The 20,927-nt window shown below is 46.0% G+C and overlaps 1 protein-coding gene across 10 annotated transcripts in view; it reads left to right on the top strand.

Annotated features, from left to right (window-relative positions):
* Positions 1–20,927, top strand: part of TENM4 (teneurin transmembrane protein 4) — a 1,105,140-nt gene that overhangs the window by 984,197 nt on the left and 100,016 nt on the right. For all 10 annotated transcript variants that reach the window (XM_053305915.1, XM_053305917.1, XM_053305913.1 and 7 more), the window contains 2 exons: positions 5,403–5,588; positions 15,701–15,727. In XM_053305915.1, the coding sequence (XP_053161890.1) occupies positions 5,403–5,588; positions 15,701–15,727 (213 nt within the window). The remainder of the gene's footprint in view (positions 1–5,402; positions 5,589–15,700; positions 15,728–20,927) is intronic.

The raw sequence follows: 20,927 nt of genomic DNA, 5'->3' as shown, positions 1-20,927 counted from the left end.
TTTTTTTTAATTCGTTGTAAACTGCCTAGAGACTGTTCATTAGGCAGTATATAAACGTAATTAATAAATAGTCAAGGTAGTATGAACATGCAAAGCTGACTTATACTGAGCCATTTGCCCACCTTACTCAGCATTGCTTACACTGACTGGCCACAGCTGTCCAAGATTTCAGATGGGAGTCTTTCACAGCCCTCCTTGGACATTGAACCTGCGGTCTTCTGCATGAAAAGCATGTGCTCTATCCTGCCCCGTCCTCAAGGCAGTGTCCCATCTAGGCGTTGACCATAGATCCAGACCTCAAGATTCAGTGAGGTTGGTCCATTATGTGGCTTCAGGCATGCCCTGGCTTTAATACTCCCAAGAACAGTTTCCATCCCAAGACAGAAATATTTTCTTCCCAGCACCATGGAGATCATATGACTGATGCTGAAGCTCACCTTGCCTGGGTATCTTAGTCTGGATTTAACTATCAAGAGCTTTTGCATCCATTCCAATGCTGAGTATTTTCTTTCTCCTTCCTCCTTCGGCTTGTCTTTCGTTCCATAAATCCATCACCTCTTTTGTTTCAAGTCAGTCATTGGGGCCATTGCAGAAGAAGCTCCTTTGTAATCCTCCCATTAGTGATTACCATTTGCTAACCTCCCTCTGCAACATGCTCACACAATAGGGTACTATTGTTATCTGTCTTTTATTGAGCACATTTTGAGGCCATTAATACTGAGCTTGCCGCTCAGTCATTCATCACACACTGTACCAATAGCCCCCCTGGCTCATCACTTGGTGAACAAATCATTGTGTGCTCTGATGGATCACCGCAGAATCCTTCCTCTCTTTCCCAGCAAATTCCTGACATTTCTAGATGCTCTGTATTGGAGCCCAGACTTGTCCTGGGACAGGCCTGCATAACGTCTGGGCAACCAAGTCAAATGTGACCCACCAGCCATATATTACGGCCTTTCATACAACCATTTGAGGGTGGGTTGAGGGGTTCGAGAGCTCCTGCTTCAGTAGCAACAGGAGACCAGAACCTCTATTTGGGTCAGCAAACCCAGAAAACACTCGAGTAAGTCAGGTGGGGCGTCTATTTCTACAGACACTGGAAACATAGAGAGTTCTCCAAAGGCCTTGCAGGCCTTCCCAGCATGCTTTGCACTGCCAGTAGATTGGAAAGCCTCATTATATCAGCAGCTGCCCTTTGACTGGCCACAGAGGGGCAGGAGGTGGGCCCAGCCCTGCTAAAATTGCTGCAAATATAGGATCATAGAGCGTGCTTTGCAGAGTGGCACATTCACGGGTGGCCAAACCCCTGTAGCCGCAGCTTTCTTTTGTTTCCAAGCCTGCTAGTTCCTGGTAGCTGCTGGAAAAGGTAAATGAATCCACACTGCCAGAAAAGCAAGGTAGGAATCTGATTTAGTCGTTCTGCTTTGACGAACCTGGGTTGAAAGGCTTTTTGTAAGTTCAGCAGCCCTGGCAGGTCCCTTACCTTGTCGGCAGACTGTGCAGAATGTAGCCCTCTGTCTAGAGGGAAGGCAAAACTGGGAAACCTCTATAGAAGGCTGGATTTGAGTTAAGTATAATGTTTTCATAGTCTGAGGAAGGTTGGTTGTTGTTGTTTTTCCCTTCAAGGAGGCAGTGACCTGAAGCAAATGTCTTGTGTAACACCAACCCCTCTCCTCTCCCATCAACCCTCTAGGGGCTCAGTCTTCCCCTTAATGCAGAATAATGCACAAAAACGGTGAAGAGCCTTTGTGGGTTATAGTCCATCCTGCAACAAAAGGACGGTATGAATAGAATTCTGGGGCAATCCCATGTTTCCCCACTCCATGGGTGCAGCTTCCCTACTGAGCATTTGAGGAGCTCCCCCCTCATTTTACTGAACCCCACTGCCAAACCTAATAGCTAATATGTTCACTACCCAAAACATATCCCCCCCCCGCAAAAGTGGCTTTCCTCTCCCCCACCAAATGTGTTTCTCCTCAAGCTTCCCCTCAGTCTGCACCCTTGTCCCAACTTCTTTGCAGTGCTGGGGAAACAAGGCTCCTCTACTTTGACCAGTGTGATCACAATCCTTAACATTCTAAAACACTCATCACGTCCCTCTTCTTCATTGAGTGGGCCATGTCTTCAGGGTCTTCTGAACAATCTCTTCTGAACTGGTCCGGAGGTTCCTCAGGGATCATCAAGAGACATGACTAAAAGCTGTCAATTTAGCGGAAGCTAAAATCTGCCTTGCCACAGCAAGAGGAACTGAAGTTCCCAATGTTATAGCCATGGCAAGAACCTTTATAGAAGGAACTGAGGCCTGGGTCCTTAAAGGCACAGAATATCTGTTGGCCCACCAGTTGTGAGTCATCACTGGAATGAAAATTGGCAAGATGATTGGCATTAGGATTAGCTGGCAGAATGACCTAAGCCTTACTTTATTGCCCCAACCGTTTGTTTGTTTGTTTGTTTGTTTGATGCATTTATATAACACCCTATATAAAATCTCAGGGCGCTTTACAATTTAAACAAGCATCAATTAATAACATCAGTCTGACGACGTAATAGCTGTAACAGAAAGAAAACCCTACGTTTCAAATCTCCTATATATTTAATTCTCTTGGGACATGCGTGCCCAGGATTTGGTGGCGGAACTCTTGCAACATGCTGCAAAAGTTCCGAAGTGAGGACTGAGGAGCAGAGGGGAAAGAAAGTGGCCGGGTGGGCGGTGGGCAGTGGGTGGGGGGAGAGAAAGGCATCGGTGGGTAGCGGGCGGGGGGAGAGAAAGGCATCGGCGGGGGGAGAGAAAGGCGGCAGCAGGCAGGGAAAGAGAAAGACGGTGGCGGGCTGCAGGCGGGGGGAGAGAAAGGCGGCGGCAGGGGGGAGAGAAAGGCGGCCGCAGGCAGGGGAGAGAAAGACAGCAGCCGGTGGAGGGGAGAGATAGGTGGCAGCGGGCGGGAGAGAGAAAGGCGGTGGCAGGCAGCGGGCAGACGGGAAGGAGAAAAAACGGCGGTGGTGCCCTTCTTGGCCGGCCGCCACGGCTCTGTGGTGGGGGGGGGGACGGGGTGGGAGGAGGGCTGGAGAGCGCGGGCCGGAGGGAAGGGGAAGAGAGGAGAGACCGGGGCTGGAGGAGGAGGGAGAGGGAAACAGCCAGCCCCAAAGCGCCGTACAGATGCTCTGTGCGGGGTTGGCTAGTTATAAAGTAAATGACAATAATTTTGTTTGTGATAAACCTTACCACATTCCAAATGGACTCTTCCATACGCCTAAAGCAAAAACCACCTACTAATGAGGGTAGGAAGATTTTAGTTATCCTAAATTATCGGACTGGTGGCAGTGGGGATACATGGGGTGGACATTCAGTGGATATCCTCTTCACGTGGTTTTATAGATAGGGTTTTCCTTAGAGATTCAAGGCATACTTGAATAATTTTAGGGTGGTTCTAAGGAAGAATTGTTGCACTTTGTTTCTCCCTTTCTAAATCAGTTTTTCATTTTTTGGGGCTGTATCAGCTGTAGCTGCCTCTGATTTTGTCTACCTCAGAACTTCTTTGGTTCAAATCCTGCCTCTTCCATTTCCTCCCAAAGTGGCCTTAGGCAAGCTACTTACCCTCTCAACCCAGCTGCAATATGGAGATACAATTGCTTACTTACCTTACAGGGTGGTTGTAAGGATTCTTTCAGAACAGTGCACATATGAAGTGCTTTACATAGTCAAAAGGCACTATACAAATGCTAAGCACTATTATTATCCACATTATCCTTGTTTTAAATATTGACTATTAGCTCCCTTTAGACATTAGCAAGAAGGCAGGATATAAAATATGAAATGAAATGAAATGAAAGATTGACCCAAATTTAAAGTAAAATTCAAAGTAAACTTTAGGGTTTCTCCCAAGGAGAAGCATCTGCGAATTTTCTAGGAAAGCCAAACAGGTGTCTATAAGACACATGAAATTGATCCGTGAGTTCTGCACATCCCTAAAAACACATCATTTTAATTCTAATATTTCCCCCTGTCCTTACTTCAGAGTGCTTGAGGTGGCATATGTCCCTCCACCCCACTTTACCATCACAATATCCTCCCTGTAAGGGAGGTTTGGCTGAAAGAGACAGTGGCCAACACCTTTATGCTTCACATGTGCAGCCAAAACCAGGCATGCTTCCGAAGCATGGGGTTTGCTCATGGGGAGGGATTTTGGCCAAGCTCCTCTTCCTCCAGAATCACTCTATGCAATGCCAAATTGTGTCTTTGAATGCTTCCATGGGAAGGGGAGATAGCTGAAAATTCCCCCTAAGTGCATGCCCCCACACTTTATAAACGGGGACATTTTCATTGCATGTGTGCCTTTTTTTAATGACACATGCACAGCCCCTGCTAACTGGGCAAAGAGGCACCTTTTACCATGGTGATTCTCTTTATTTAGCAGGGGGAGAGTAACTGGCCCTATCCACCCCCAGCACAGTACTTCCAGTGACTGTTGCTGGTGTGTGTCTTATTTTTCTTTTTAGAATGTGAGCCCTTTGGGGACAGGGAGCCATCTTATTTGTTTGTTATTTCTCTTTGTAAACCACCCTGAGCCATTTTTGGAAGGGCGGTATAGAAATCGAATTAATAATAATAATAATAATGAGGATGTCAGCCAGTGACAGGCTCAAGTCATCCATAAGCTTTGTCACTGAGTGGGGAAATGGGTCTCCCCCATGCCAATTCAACACTATAACCATTACACCTTATTCCACATATGTGTTGGGTTCGGTTTAGCTTAGTGATTCGTGAGTTGAGCAGGCCAGCTCTGGGCCAGGAGACCTTTTCAGTTGCTGTTTGTTTCTCCCGGAGCAAATGCTAGATTTCAAAGCTCCCTGAAACATACAAGAGAAATAAAACATCCTTTTGTGAAAGTTAACAAGAGCACAGACAAAAGAGCGAAGTTCCCTAAGCCCCGGCCCCAGAACCAGAGGGCTAACAAGCTGCCAATAGACTTTGCCAGCAACACTTAACTTTATTTGGGGGGCGATTTAGCATCTCATTGTTTTCACACTTAACCAGTTTTTAATTAAAAAGTGACTTTTGTTCCTTTGCATTGGGAGTGCCTTCTCCCATTGGATTCGGCCAGCTCACAAAAAGCCAGAGGAGCGTGATAGTATTAGAAAGCAAACAGGAGGTTCAATCACCGGCGGCCCTCGCCGGTTCATGTCCATCTCCTCTATTTTGTAATCTGCTTATTAGATTCTTATTGTCAGAAAGGATTAGTGTTATGAGCCGCAGGAATTTCTTTCATTCCCCGTCAGGCGAGGTAGTGGAGTGTGGCCTGCTTTTTGGTAACAATAACATTCTGGATTTCTCTTTCTACCCCGGCCCTCCCCTTCCCCCCTGAATCCCCCTACCCCTGCTCCCTCTCTTTTCTTCTCTTCTACAGAGATTTGTGCTGCGGACTGTGGAGGGCATGGCAGCTGTGTCGGAGGCACCTGCCGCTGCGAGGAAGGGTGGATGGGAGCAGCCTGTGATCAGCGAGCATGTCACCCACGCTGCAATGAGCACGGGACGTGCCGGGACGGCAAGTGTGAATGCAGCCCCGGCTGGAATGGAGAGCACTGCACCATTGGTAGGAGGGGAAATGAAAAACAGAAAGTCCCTTTCTAAAGGAACAATTGATTCAGGGAGTGGTGGAGGGTGGAAAGAAGGGAGGGATGAAAGCATGCTTAACCAAATTGGCGTGACATTTCTGTAGCATGTGCATCCTTTTTTGTTTCTCAGTTTTCATGTTCAGGTGTAATACATTTTCATGCGGCGATCGTCCAAAAAAACCCACCCCCAAACAACAATGTCCTTTCATTTGGCAATATGGGCACGCTTCTGCTACATACACACCAAAGCTAGGGCCATTGGTAATCCCCATTCACCTCACACAAGTGCAGAAGTTGGTATCGGACGTGACATCCAGCATTCCGAGACTCTCTGCCTTCTTTTGAATGTAATTCAAAGTTTTTGGCCTTTTATATTGTGAAGATAGGCTTTAAAAGTAAACAGAATGCCCTGTGAAGTCACAGCAACCTAGACTGGAGACTGGGCGATATTTCCAGGGAGCAAAGCTTCAATGCCACTCGGTGACAACGTTGGGGGTAAAGGTAAAGTGTGCCGTCAAGTCGATTTCGACTCCTGGCTCCCACAGAGCCCTGTGGTTCTCTTTGGTAGAATACAGCAGGGATTTACCATTGCCTCCTCCCATGCAGCATGAGAAGATGCCTTTCAGCATCTTCCTATATCGCTGCTGCCCGATATAGGTGTTTCATGTAGTCTAGGAAACATACACAATTCAGACTCCTTTTGGTTCTTCAGTGTTGTTCCCCATGATGGGGAGAGGTAAAATAATTGGTGCAAAAGGGGAAGATATTGGCTTAATTTGCATAATGGGTACAGGTTGCAGCATTCAGCTTTCCTGGGTGTGGAACTGAAGGTAACCTCACTGGTTTTTGGTTTTTGGTTTTTTTAGTCTCATGACTTCATAACTTGCAGTCCTCCTGGCAGAAAATGCTCCCCCCACTTTATTAAATATTTAAGTCATATAAAAACACTACTAATTAGGGTTTTATTTATTTTTATTTAACATAATTTTTCATTTAACATATTTTTATACCACCCAAAACCTACGTCTCTGGGCGATTTAAAAGAAAATTTGGTTTGTGCACACCCAGGAAGCTGGGGGTAGTTTCTTTAAGGGACAGGGAGGGTGCTCTTACCTCCCCTGCCACATTTCCCCTGCCGGCACTCTCCTCAAAATTGCTGGTACGATTTCGGGGAGAGCGCCAGCAGGGTGAAAGCGGTGGGGCAGGTAAGGGCACTGTCCCTGCCCCTTAAAGAAACACACACACCCACCTCCAACCCAGCCCGAATGCCAGACATCCAAACTGGTTCATGCTAATATCTTAATTCTGAAAACTGAAACTTTCCTGTGGTTTCAGTTATGAGAAAGGAAGTGCTGGCACTACTTGGGTGTTGACATCAGTTTGAAACCAAATACCACAAGGCAGGGGTTCTGAAACGTGGGTCTCCAAATGTTGTTGATCTGCAGCTCCTGTCATCCCTATCCATAAGGGCCTTAGGGAACCCCTGCGTAATTCGTCTCACAGGGTTGTTGGGAAGATCTGCTCATTCCACACGCTAGATCTGATGTTCCGGGAGGAGCAGTTTTCATCTTCCCAAAACAGGGAGCCCTGAACTATGCATTGCCTCAGTCTAGTGGTCAGAAACCATCACCTTTCAAGGTCAACTGAGTTTGTAGGAGGAGACAAGATTTAGGTTTTCAACAGTAGGACTTACTCTCCTATCCTAAACGACAAATGTAAATTTCATGAAATATATAAATATTTTCATATTTTTATTAATAACAGAAATATAACTACTAAATGGCCATAGTTTGGGATATATTGCATATCAAATGCAGTTAACGGTGTTCTGGAAGGGCAAAGCTGGGAGTACAGTGGTTTAGAACACAAGAACAGCTCTGCTGGATCAGGCCCAAGGCCTGTCATGTACAGCATCCTGTTGACACAGTGGCTCATCAGATGCCTCTGAGAAGCCCACAGGCAAGAGCTGAAGGTATGGCCTCTCTCTTGCTGTTGCTCCCCTGCAACTGGTATTTCAGAGGCATCCTGGAGGTGGCCGATAGCCACTAGACTTGTAGCCATTGATAGACCTGTCCTCCATGGATTTGTCCAAGCCCCTTTTAAAGCCATCCAGGCTAGTGGCCATCACCACATCCCATGGCAGAGAATTCTGTAGATTAATTATGTGCTTTGTGAAAAAGTACTTCCTTTTGTCGGTCCTAAATTTCCCATCCTTCAGTTTCATGGGATGACCCCTCATTCTAGTGTTGTGAGAGAGGAAGAAAAATTTCTCTCTCTCCACACCATGCATAATTGTATAGACCTCTATCATGTCACTCCTTAGTTGTCTTTTTTTTCCCCTAAACTAAAAAGCTCCAGGTGCTGTAGCCTTGCCTTGTAAGGAAGGTACTCCCTGACCCTGGTCATTTTGGTTGCCCTCTTATGCTCTTCAGCAACTTCTCCAGTTCTATAATGTCTTTTTTGAAGAATGGTGACCAGAACTGTACACAGTGCTCCAAATGGGGCCGCACCACTGATTTGTATAAGGGCATTATATTAGTTTTGTTTTCAATCCCCTTCCTGATAGTTCCAAGTATGGAATTTAACCACCACACTACTTACCCCCAACTTCTAGATCATTTATGAATCAATTAAAAAGTACTGGTCCCAGTAGAGATCCCTGGGGGACCACACTTCTTTTCTTCCCTCTATTTAGAGTGGGCTCACATTTACATTAGTACAGTGAACTTACAATATTTCTCTCTGTCCACTCTCTCCACTCCATGCATAATTTCATACAGCTCTCTCATGTCTCCCTGTAGTTGCCTCTTTTCCAGAGTAAAGAGCCCCAGATGCTGTAGCCCTGCCTCATAAGGAAGGTGCTCCAGGTCCCTGATCATCTTTGTTGCCCTCTTCTGTACCTTTTCCAGTTCTACAATGTCCTTCTTAAGATACAGTGACCAGAACTGTGCACAGTACATGATTACACTACCTTTATGCCCCCAGGGTCAGAATTTATGACTCAGGATGAGGATTAAAGAAGTACCAACAGTTTCACAATCAATATAACAAGACGTTTTATGCTGTCCCTTCATCCCAGGCATTGTTCCAATTCCCCTGTGTCAGGGTTCTCAACCTTGGGTCTCCCTGGTGTTGTTTGACTACAGCTCCTATCATTCCCAGCTATTGTGGCTGAGGATGATGGGAGTTGTAGTCCAACATCATCTGAGGACCCAATAATGGGTACCCTTGTCCTATGTCATTACTCAAGACCTTTCCTTACTTTTATTGTTGAATTTCCATAGTTTCATTTGTGCACCTGTTTATCCTGGACAATTTGGTTATCCACCCCACCACCCACCGCTTATTCCCCCCCTCCATTTATTTTGGTGAAGATAAAATTGGATATTTAATTGGCAGGCATCCTGGCTGCTGCTGCACTTGTGCAAGGACATTGCACTAGCTCAAGATTGCTGCACTAGCTACTTGCACTAAGTGTGGAACTTAAGTTCCTAACTATTTAGTGTTACTAGTGTAAGCATGTTGTGACATGCCTCATAGGTTCTAAAATGAATTCTTTTTAAAAAACAAAAATTGGGTTCCATGAGTGCAATTGTAGAAATTCACACTATAGTAGGGGGCAGTGTCATTTTTAAGGACATTTTTAAAAATGTCCGCTCAGTTAATTTTAGATCCCACTCCGGTTTAATCAGGAAGGTCCTACTATGAATGCCTGTGCGCACACACTGCCTTGATACTGCAGCCCAGAACAAAACTCATTCCGAACAGTGATGGAAAAAATTAGAGGAACAACTGGTAGGCGAGGAGGGGGACGACCTTTTCTTGTTCTTAAAGGCCCCATGATCCTTAGCAGGGTATTATTATTGTTGTTGTTGTTGTTGTTATTTATTTATTTATTTATTTATTTGACCTATATACCGCCCAAACGTACGGTCTCTGGGCGGTTAACAATGACATAAAAACAATTAAAACAAATATAAAAGGTTAAAACAGCTATTATTAGGGATATCTATATACCGCTTTTGAACAAAAAGTTCTCAAAGTGACTTGCATATTAAAAAGAATAAGATGGGTTCCCTGACTCCAAAGTGTTCACAATCTGAAGTTCAAGGTATTCTCCAGCAACAGTCACTGGAAGGATGTGCTAGGGTTGGATAGGGCCAGTTGCTCTCCCCCTGCTAAATATAAGAGGACCGCCATTTTGAAAGGTGCTTCTTTACCCAGGTTAGCATGTGTTAGGAAGCGGCCTTATACTGAGTCAGACCATTGGTCCGTCTAGCTCAGTGCTGTCTTCAAGTTGGGGCCAGCCAGCTGTGCATTTGGCCCAACTGGAAAGTGGGGTTTGCCCCCTACCTTCCCTGCCAGTCCCTGCCCCTCACTTTTCCCAAGTTAAAGCAAAGTTTACCACAGAGAAGGGGGTGGCAGGGATGGAGGGCTCACCACCCAACAAGAGAGGCCCTGCCAGGCTTCCCCTTAGGGGGAAATGACACACACAGGAGCAACATGGGAAGAGAGATGGTCTGGTGCCCCAGGAGGAATACATTTACTAAAAATAAATTGCATAGGCTTTAATATTAAGAAAGTGCATAGACTGTATATTACAGAGCTACAAGCATCCAAGAATCCTCGAAAGCCAACAACCACCCACCCCGCAAAAAACACATCCGTATTGGCACAGATGAAAGGACATTGGCATGGAAATTACATCCAGTATGCATGGCAAACATTCCCCTCTTCCTGCTGTGATTTCCCCGCATGGTAGCCTGCTTTGTGGACAATAATAATCCCACATGTCTCGTCTCCCTGCCTGCTTTAGCCCTGAAAAATGGGACATCTCAATGATTGAACAAAGTTCCTCCCTGTAATGGACATGTGTGCAAGTAGAAATGCCTAGCAAGGAGAAAGAGGTCTCTCCACAAGTCCCTTGCTTATTGCAAAGCAAAGTATGAAACCCTGCTTCTGTTCCATCCTTTGGGGCCACATAGAACATAAATCCACAGAGTCTCATGCAAAAATCCCAGCCCATTAGCTTTGTTTCATTAACTCCTACAAAGGATTAAGTTGCTGGTCAGGGCTGGAAGTAGATGTTACGACATCCAAAAGCAGCAGTGCTGCATCTCCTCTTCTGGTAAATCTAGTGATAACAAAACGCATGAAGAAAACCTCAGGGTTGCGTGTTTGCCTGCCACTTGGAGGGCGGGGAAACATGTCGTGGTGGTGTCCCATCATATATTACTAAACTGGTTCTTTCTCTTGTGTGTCCTGAATCTAATGAAACTGACCAGGGCAGCAGAGAAAGGAGGTACTTCACACGTGGAGTAATTCACTTGTGGAACTCACTGCAACAAGATGTGGTGCCCATTGCCCTAAGGGGGGGGGTTAGACAAACATATGGAGGAGGACAGCTCTGTTCATGGCTATTGGCATGACAACTCAAGGGTTCTGATTCAGTTTATCTCTGGATATCAAGTGCTGGGACAAACTGGATACACAGGAGGGCTCTTGCCTTAATGTCCTGCTTGCGAACTTCTTAAAGGCATCTGGTTGTTCACTGAAGGAAACAGGATGCCAGACTCAGTAGCCTCAAGAGAAGCCAAAGTATGACCTAGTTCCACTGCAGGGTATGCTATAAAACCTTTGCAGCCCAGTCCCTTGGCATGGTATGTCATCTGTAGTCTGCTGAACCCAGAAGCAAAAAGCAGCCCAGCAGGCCTGAGCAATGTTGGATTGGGGAGGTCGGACATGACCAAACAAGGGCCAGGTCGGGGGATGTTGGGGATACTCCAACCCCTAGGGAAGCCTAGTTCAGGTTGGAGTTCTCTGATGCTGTGTGGGGAACTTCGGAGTATTTCAGACCTCCAAATAGCTGTGGGAGTATGCATTTTCCCTCTCAATCACAGCTGTGGAGGGGGGAGCCATCTTCTGGCATATAACTGCTCATCCACCTGCCTGCCTGCCCATGCATTTATTTCTGCAGTTTTTACCTGGTTATTTTACTCTCCATTTAAAAAATAAAGCAGCTGATTTCTGGGTTTTCCATCACTTCCCTTGAGATTCACAGATGTGTCATAATTTTTCTTCCATGATTCTCTGTGAGTACAATTTCCGGGTTTCTTCACACAATTAATTTAAAAGCAACAAATGATCAGCTTCTCTTTTAATTAAATACACAGAGTCTGACCATCCTTACCTCCTGGCCTGCTAACTTTCAAAGCTCCCAGGCTAGGTAGGTTTGGGGTGATTTTTTCTTTCCCCATATAGTTATATGGGGCTTTTCACCAATTAAAAATTGGTGATTTCCCCAACTCTGAAATTCTGAAGGGTCCAAAAGGACCCAAACTGATATCTGTGGTTCTGGATCTGACCCAATCCAATATTTTCAATCATGCACAGCCCTACAGCACAGCACTGGAGAAGCAGGCAGGAGAGCAGGTTTGATCCTGTCCTGTCCTGCCGCCTCCCATTGGTGTTCCCCAGCACCTGGTGTTCTCCAGGCCATGCCACTTCTGATTCTGATGTACATATATAGCTACCAAGGCTAGCAGCTGTTGATAGCCCTATCCTCCATGAGTCTGTCTAATCCCCTTTTAAAACTGTCTAGATTGGTGGCCATCACCACATCTGGCCGCAGTTCATTCCATAGTTTAACTGCACACTGTGTAAAGAAGTACTTCTTCTTGTAGGAACCAGGCAATGTGGCTTCCTGTACAAATCTAAACTAGCAAGTTTCCCCCTTGAACGGCCTTCCCAGGAACTATATACTGGCCTTCCTTCATGAGTGTGATTGGATTTCCTAAAGTGCCGGGAAGCTCGAGCCAAGCTTTCATCATCCATCTCCTCTCCTCCTTGTGTACAAATATGGATCTTGTGCTTTCAGTTACCCGTTAGACATACTGGAGTCTAGACTCCAAAGAGAAAGGAGGGGGAAACCAAAATTCTTCCAAGGTCATGACCCTTCTAGTTGGGTGGTCTTCCCGAGCCAATGCAGGAGAGGCGGGGGGGGGGGGGGGAAGAAATGGAAAGAACAAGGAATCATCTGAGAGGCAAAGCGTGGGAATGGTGCCCACTGGAGAGAAGCCGCACTCTCCAGTCCTTCCTTGGTGACATTATAAATAAGAGCAAAGCACTTGGCAGGAAGAGAGCAAACGAGAGCTTTAGCTGGAGATTTCCCCTCACCCTCTCCCCAAAAGTTTTTACCCCCTTTTTTCTTTTTCTTTCTTTCTTTCCTCTTTTTTTTTGGGGGGGGGGCGCTTCTAAAGTTGCCACCTGCTCCAAAGAAAAGCAGTTATCCAGTCACGCCACTGTGAGCTGAAACTTCTGGGTTCCTTTTATAGTTTTGCCACTCTCTTTCGGTCTGACCTGAAGTCAACCATTTAAACTCTCTTTTCTTCTGCCGAATCCCTTCATATTGTCACCATACTTGGCCTCCCCTTCTGTGAGGTTAATTCAGGGCAGCAAAGCAGTCGGTTAACGGCTGTTACATACGGGCACGGCTTCATCACTGCAGTCAAGACAAAGGAAGAGCAAGCAAAGGAAAGCCTTTTTCCGACGCCAAGAAAAGATTTCTGCCCTGTCATAGATTGGCCTAATAATGCAAGGGTTTGCAACCTTGGGTCCCAGATATTGTTGGACTACAACTCCCATCATCTCTTACCTCAGTGGCCTTTGGCCTTTGTTTGGCCAATGGCCTTTGGCTTAGCCAAATATTGTGGCTAGGGATTGTGGGAGTTGTAGTCCAACAGCATCTGGGGGCCCATGGTTGAGAACCCCTAGCTTAATAGTATTGTATGTATTGTATTGCTTAATAGTATTGTATGAATTGTCCCTTGGAGGGAATGGACAAGAGACGCTGTATTTTTGTCTCTCAGTTTAGCAGATTTAAATTAGCTCCGTCCATTGTCTGGACTTAAAGGTGATATCCTCAGCTATGACCACTGAAGTAAATGCTTAGTCATTCTAAATGCAGAAAGGTTAGATGTGTTTCTCTTTTGGTGTTGAAATCTACTTGGGAAAAGAATATGAAATACCTCAAAGCTTTCACTGTATTCCTGACTCAGAATGGAAAGAGGCACACATTTTGACTATGCTCATCTTGCTTTAAAATACTGCCACAAATCTTATGAAATGGCCTTTAACTTCTGGACCAGTGAGTATTAAGACTTCATTGGGATTCAGGCTTTCTGCACCAACATGGCATCACAAAAGCATTAAAACCAGCACTGCAGGTAGATTATGGCAAGGCAGAAAGGAATGTCGATTGCAAGCTCCTTGCAGCAGAGACCTGGCAACTGATACTAACAGCACGTGACCTAGCTGTGGTGGTCGGTACCATTAATGGGGGCGAATGCTCACTGTGATGTTATACCAAACATCAAACAAAGTGGTCGGCACCACTAGAGATGGAAAATAAGAGATAGCATTGCAGTATTTTCAGCTATCAGTATATAAAGAGCCCCTGGTGGCGCAGTGGTAAAACTGCCGCCCTGTAACCAGAAGGTTACAAGTTTGATCCTGACCAGGGGCTCAAGGTTGACTCAGCCTTCCATCCTTCCGAGGTCGGTAAAATGAGTACCCAGAATGTTGGGGGCAATATGCTAAATCACTGTAAAACCGCTTAGAGAGCTCCGGCTATAGAGCGGTATATAAATGTAAGTGCTATTGCTATTATCGTGCTTTATTGCCCTGAACATTGGACCTGTAGTGGCCAAATTTGCAATGATGTTTTTAAAGCTTTTTAAAATTGCTGTTGTGTGTGGGCAGGGAGGGGTGGGGGAAGCTGGGTAAAGCTTATGTTCCCCACTGATGAGTGATCTGAAGGTGATGGAAGTCCTGCTCTGTGAAGCAATCCATGAAGCACGGAGCAGGGTGGAGGGATCCGAGGCTGGAACTTCTTGTTCTGAGCATCCCACAATGCAATGCGTGAAACATGCATTGCATTGGAGGATTCCCCCATCCCTGTGTCTCCTCGGGCTGAATTCAGCCCAAGGAGACACATGATACATGGCAGCCAGGTTAAGGGTGCGACTGCACCCTTAGCCTTGGCTAACAACCAGGTTTCTTTAGAGAGTTAGCTAGGCAGGGAGAGGAGGGATCCACAAGGAACCTGCTGCTTCTCAAAACCAGCCTAATCCTGGCTGGGCTGCCACAGGCTGGGTTAGGCTCATCGTGAGAACAGCCTCAGAAACTATTATACAGTTGTACCGATGCTGTCAGAGGAATGGAAATGAAAATTGCCAGGAATGTCCTCCAAAGCTTAGTCTATAGAGAGAACAACAATGTGTTCATTATTACCCTAAGCCTACCCTAACACTTTCCTCTGTGCAAAAATGACTGCAATTTTACCCTAATGGTTTGGGGGCACGAATAAAGAAGGGGTGATAACCTGGAGAAAGCTGTAAGTGCAACAGTGCTATCACCTACCTCCCACCTCCAGGGTGGTAGGTGCCAAAAATCACTATGAGTGTTCATCCCCTGAGATGGTGCTGATAGCCCAAATTTGGACTCAAGGACTCTAATGGGAAGGGAAGAAAGGCATTGGGACTGTAAGCTCCGTGGGGCAAGTACCGAACTCTTTTGTTTCTACTATTCTGTTGGTGCAGTTTAAATTAATGATGGGTAGATGGTAGGAAGGAAGGAAGGAAGGAAGGAAGGAAGGAAGGAAAAGAAAGAAAGAAAGAAAGAAAGAAAGAAAGAAAGAAAGAAAGAAAGAAAGAAAGAAAGAAAGAAAGAAAGGGGTGAAATGTACTGTGGCTGAGTTGAGCATAAAGCGGTCCAGAGGACCTTAACGAACCTTGCCATTTGAACTTATTTTCCTCGCTGCGCCTGGAATGAATAGAAAGATCTTCCATTGTCTTTGGCTGAGGGTGTTTCTGCTCCCTGCCCCACTTCCCTGCTTCCCTTTAACAAAGGCTTGGCCTTCTGTCGTTGTTGTTGTTGTTGTTGTTGCCGCCCTTCTCCCTTTGCCCCCCATCCTTTTCAGCACCACAGCCCCCTTTCCTTTGCCTCTGTAGCACCTGCTCTGTCTTGTACTAAGCCTGTACTGCACTTTACTCAATCCTACTTTACATGTCCTTGTCTTTTATCTCCCAAGCTCACTATCTGGATAAGGTAGTGAAAGGTATGGTGGTCTTCCTTCCTCTTTTTCCCCCCTTGTTTGTCTCTGTGTTGTAAACCCAGCCCAAACAAGCCGAAAAAACAGGTTGCATCTCCTCTCCGTGTTCGCAGTGCCCTCACCTAATGTCTGGAAAGGCTGACTTTTCGGGTATTTAGGCTGGAAAATGTATTTGCAACTTCATCCTTCCGCGAGTGCTGCCATCTTGCACTAACTTCATTTCAGTGTTTCCTCTGTCCTCTCCATTCCATCTCTCGTCCCCACTAGGTCAGGTAATGTAGGAGGAAAATAGAATTAACAACAGTCACTGCTGGAACAGTTGTTGTTGTTGTTTGTTTGTTTTTTAAATGTATTGACCCAAGAGATGAAGACCAGGTGAGTGTGCTTTTCTAGGCAAAATCCCTTTTGTTTCCAGCTCACTAGACCTTACTAAGCCTTTGTCTTTGTCTTTTGGACATTTGTCCAAATGTTGTGCAGCCAAATTTCCAGATGAAGTTGATTGGTTAATTAATATAAACTTGTATGCTAAAAAGCTGTGCTGTATAGTGACCAGAAGATGGAATTCCCAGGCTAGTTGCTATCTGCTGTTTGGGCTATATCCAAATGTCTTTTTTTTTCCATCCATGAATGAGCTGATATTTATTTGTTTGTAGATAGATAGATAGATAGATAGATAGATAGATAGATAGATAGATAGATAGATAGATAGATATACCCCATCCCTCTAGTGCACTACTGCTCGGGGCGGCTCACAACAATAAATTGATTGTGATAATTGATTGTGGGTTGATTCACCCCAGCCAGCAGTCTGTACAAGTAGTCAGTGCACACGGCATTTCCATGAACCAGCTACATTCAAGACATAATTGCGCAAAGACAGTGGCCAGCATCCAGACTAATACTGCGCTTGTGCAACCGGTGGAAGAAAATGACATTGCTCCGCAAAATCCTGAAGTTGTGATCTTCTGCCAATGATCTCGGCAACATAAATGGATGGAGGAAAAGGTTTCCCAGTGCACCAAAGGTCGCACATTTTGTTTTGCAAGTGCAAGGATCTTTGCACTTGTGCATCACTGGTTTGGAATGCATGCTCCCAGCATAGTGGAACTAGCTAGTGCAACATCCTTGCACTTGTGGAAGATGTTTGCACAAGAACTTTATTAGTCTGGATGTCAGCTATTGGACTGGTTCTCATTATCTCAATGATGCCGGAGGAACACAACAGGGGGAGATTTGCGAGGCATGCACGCTTAAGATATCCAGTCAGAAGAACTCCCATCATCCCCAGCAACAATGGAGATGATGGGAGTTGTAGTCTAGCAATGTCTGGGGACCCAAGACTGGGAATCCCTGTTCTAGGCTTTGAGTTGATTTTCCTGTAAGCCTGATTCTGTGTCCCAGTGGGGCTCGGTAGCCCCCATCTCCTGACCTGACACACCACAAACTACGTCTCCCTGGGCCACTTCTGGCACCATGTCTCAGCTGGGCCACCCATGCCTTATAATAAGTACAACAAACATAAGAACATCCCTGCTGGATCAGGCCCAAGGACCATCTTAGTCCAGCATCCTGTTTCGCACAGTGGCCCACCAGATGCCGCATGCTGATTCTGCATACTTTTGCTATAAACAAGTAAGATGGGCCCATGTACCAGAGATGGGACGTTATCAACATGAATCAAACAGCTGCTCTTTTTAAAGCAAAGGAATGTATGCCTTCAGCTCCCATATCTGGTACATGGGCCCATTTTACTTGTTTATAGCAAAAGTATGCAGAATCAGCATGTGGCCAGAAATATAGATGCTTCTATTTGTGGTGTGAAGGGGTGTGTGTGTGCACATGTATGTGCACGTGCACTGCTCCTTCTGCCCTTCTTGATGACAAAAACATAACCAACTATGATTTCTTTAACCAATTCTTCAACATATCTTCAACATTATTTATTTATTAATATCTATGAAAACTGCTTTGAGAACTTTTGTTGAAAAGCAGTATATAGATATTTGCCGTATTCGTATCCATCGTATGACCAATGAGGTGTATGCACAATCTATTCTGACTCACACACCCAAATACAGATATCCCATGACAGTCTGGTGTCCTCCTGTTGCAGGAGCCCTGGCTTGGAACCAGACCTTGGGCTCCAGTGAAAGTGGAAAGTCACATTGCAAATAAATCAGTCCCAAGTTCCACGAGATCCAGACTGCAGTGCTTTTAAGTGAGGTTTTGCTTCCAGCCTTCCAAACCACACACTTTCTACAGTGTCTTGACAAAAGTCATTAAAGCTGCTCTGGAATACTCTTCCTCGTTTAAGGCTCTCCTGGGTCGGAGCTGCACTTTATTAATTTAATTTGTGAAATTATAGCAGCAGTGGGCACGTTGATTTAAGAAGAAAACACTTTTTAAAAACTGGAAAATATTGCCTGCCATTTCAAAACGTGTTACTAATTAGAGGCAGAGGCCCACAGGCAACGAATGCTTTCTTGGGATGTCTGACAAGCTGATAGTAAACTGTGTGGAGCACACACTTCCCTTTGAAACGGCTTGTGCATTGTGATGGTGCCATTCTGCATAGCTGTGAGGTGGCATTCCACGTTTTTGTTCACCACAGCAACTGTGCTGGTTCCCTCTGGTGAGCATGATGAGCTCTGGCTGTCCTCCTAGCTTTATTTATTACATGCTCCTACAGAGCATGCCCTGTGAACCAAGAAATCTTTGCCCATCCCAGATCCACATCAGCCTACAACCAGGATCAACCAGGTGAGTTCCGATCTAAGATTAACAATCCTGATTGAATGCCAATTGGTCGTGATCCAGATCTGGGATTGGAGAAGTTTTGGGTTCACACGACATGCTCTGTGGGAGTGCGTGTGGCTTGGGGAACTTGGATTTGTGAACCAGCTCAATGTATGTTTATATATTGCTGTTCTATCCTGCCTTTCTTCCATCACGGAACTGAAGGCAGCATATATGGTGTTCCAGGATGGTACCCAGGTCTAGCAAGGCCACTGTGGCCAGAGCTTGAAGAAGAAGCAGTTGAACCAGCAAAGGCTGGTTTCAAATGGGTTATATAGAAAAGAAATTCCAAAAGAACCCAAACCAAAGATGTGACCCACCTAGAAAATGCTGGCATAAGTTAATGTTCCAAAATAGGATGAAATGGCTCAATATTATTCCTCAATGCAATACGTAAAAGTAATGAACCATATATAGATTTTCAAAAGTTAATACAATAGGATAAATGGCTAAAAAACCAGTGGTAGACAACACTAATTGAAGCTATTCACACAACCGTGCGAAAGTGGGCTAATTCAGCCCAGCCTGCTTTCACTCAGTCGGGAGAACCACCGGGCTCGCCCAGCTAGCCCATCTAAAAACCCCTATCCCTAAATGAGGTTAACAGAGTGAGCGCTCGGTTGACCTTGTCCTTTTGATTGTGCGTCAGCCATGGCTGCCTGCAGCCATGGCTGATACACTTGGGGTGAGGGGAGGGGGGACCCCAGGGAGGCACTGTGCACTCACGCGGTGCCTTCCTTGGGTTTGGTGGGCCGGGGCACCACATGACAGCACTCCCCTTCCCCCAACCCCCGGAGCTCCCCAACAGAGCTGTGGCCGGGCATGGGAGTACCCGACCGGAGCAGCTGCTCATCTGGGAGGCTGATCCAGCCTCCCAGTAACGAGTGGCAGCTCATGTGCGGGGAGAGTGGGCTAAGCCCGCTCTGCCCGCCAAAACCCGTCTGGCGCTTCACAAGAGTTGTGTGAAGCGCCTCACTGAGTTAAATCAAGATGGTTTCCTGTCCCCCAGAGGACTCAAAATCTGGAAAGAAACATAAGGTGGACACCAGCAACAACCAGTGGAGAGATGCTGTGCTGGGGATGGAGAGGGATGTTCTTCCCTTGTTAAACAGAAGAGAATCACAATTTAAAGTGGTCTCTTTGCTCAGTTAGCCCGGTTAGTTAGCAGGAACTGACTGCACTGAGCATGCACCCACTTCTGTCCCACTAGCATGCAGATCTGCCATCAGTTGAAGCTGTTACCCTTACTCAGACTGAGGCTATTCATACGCCGGTGCAAAACCAGGCTAAGGGAGCCCAGCCCAGTTTTGCACGTGCGTGTGAACCACCAGGTTTGGGCCCGATCCTGGTGGCTACACGGCGGCAAACCTGCCAACGTAGCCTCCCTCTAAAATGAGGTTAAGGGAGCAAGCACTCCCTTAACTTCATTTTTGTTCATCGTTTGTCAGCTTGCAGCCGCAGCTTACACACTCGGGGGGTGTGTGTCCCAGTAATGTACTGCACACTCGTACAGTGCATTATTGGAGCTCCGGGGGAGGGGTGTTGCACGACGGTGCATCCCAGCACCCTGACCCCCGGAGCTGCTGGGCGAGCCACCAGCGAAGGCACAGAGATCGTCTGCAGGGAAGGTAAGTTAAATCCGCCTTCCCTGCAGACCGCCCTGGAACTCTTCTCACCGATTGTGAGAAGAGCTCCATTTTGAGGTCATTCACACAATCAAAAACTGTGTTCTACCCAGGTTTGGGAGCTGTGTGAGCGCCCAATTTTCAGTTGTGTGGAAGCAAGGTAGGAGGAAAACCTAGGTAGCCTTTCCTCCTACCTGGCTTCCACACCATCACTTCTACCCAGGTTTTCCTCTTACCTTGCTTCCACACATCCGAAAATTAGTACAAACAGCTCCCAAACCCAGGTAGAACATAGTTTTTGAATGTGTGAATGACCTCATTATGTTGTACCTGTGTTCAGATGTCTCTGCACCTGTATACATTTTTGTGTGAATGACTGTACCTGCATTCATTTTAAAAGTGGGATAGGCCTCCTGAAATGCAGGATACAGATAGGAAGTGTACTGTTGTACGTGAGTTCAATATAACATGCAAATAACTACCCACATAGAGATCTGTACACTGTATACAGGTTGTTGAACAACTGAATAAAGCTGTTTTTTAGCATTCCACTGCATGATGAGAAACATCACCATCTCTCTGGCTGCAACCCTTCAGATCAAAATTTTGACCCCTTTCCTGTCTCTATCAGACTTCTGTATTTTAGAAGTTCAAATAGCAGCACAACCAGGGAGACAGAAAGAGTGGCTAAAAGCCCCCCAAGACCAGAAGGCTTGTTTTAGCCTCCCGGCGGGGGTCTCCTCATGAGTCGCCGTGGCACAGAGCCACATGGTGACTCATGATCG

This window comes from Hemicordylus capensis, chromosome 3 (assembly GCF_027244095.1).
Source record: "Hemicordylus capensis ecotype Gifberg chromosome 3, rHemCap1.1.pri, whole genome shotgun sequence".
Classification (NCBI taxonomy): domain Eukaryota; kingdom Metazoa; phylum Chordata; class Lepidosauria; order Squamata; family Cordylidae; genus Hemicordylus; species Hemicordylus capensis.
Note: the sequence above shows the minus strand (reverse complement) of the source record. Positions and strands in the feature narration are given on the sequence as shown.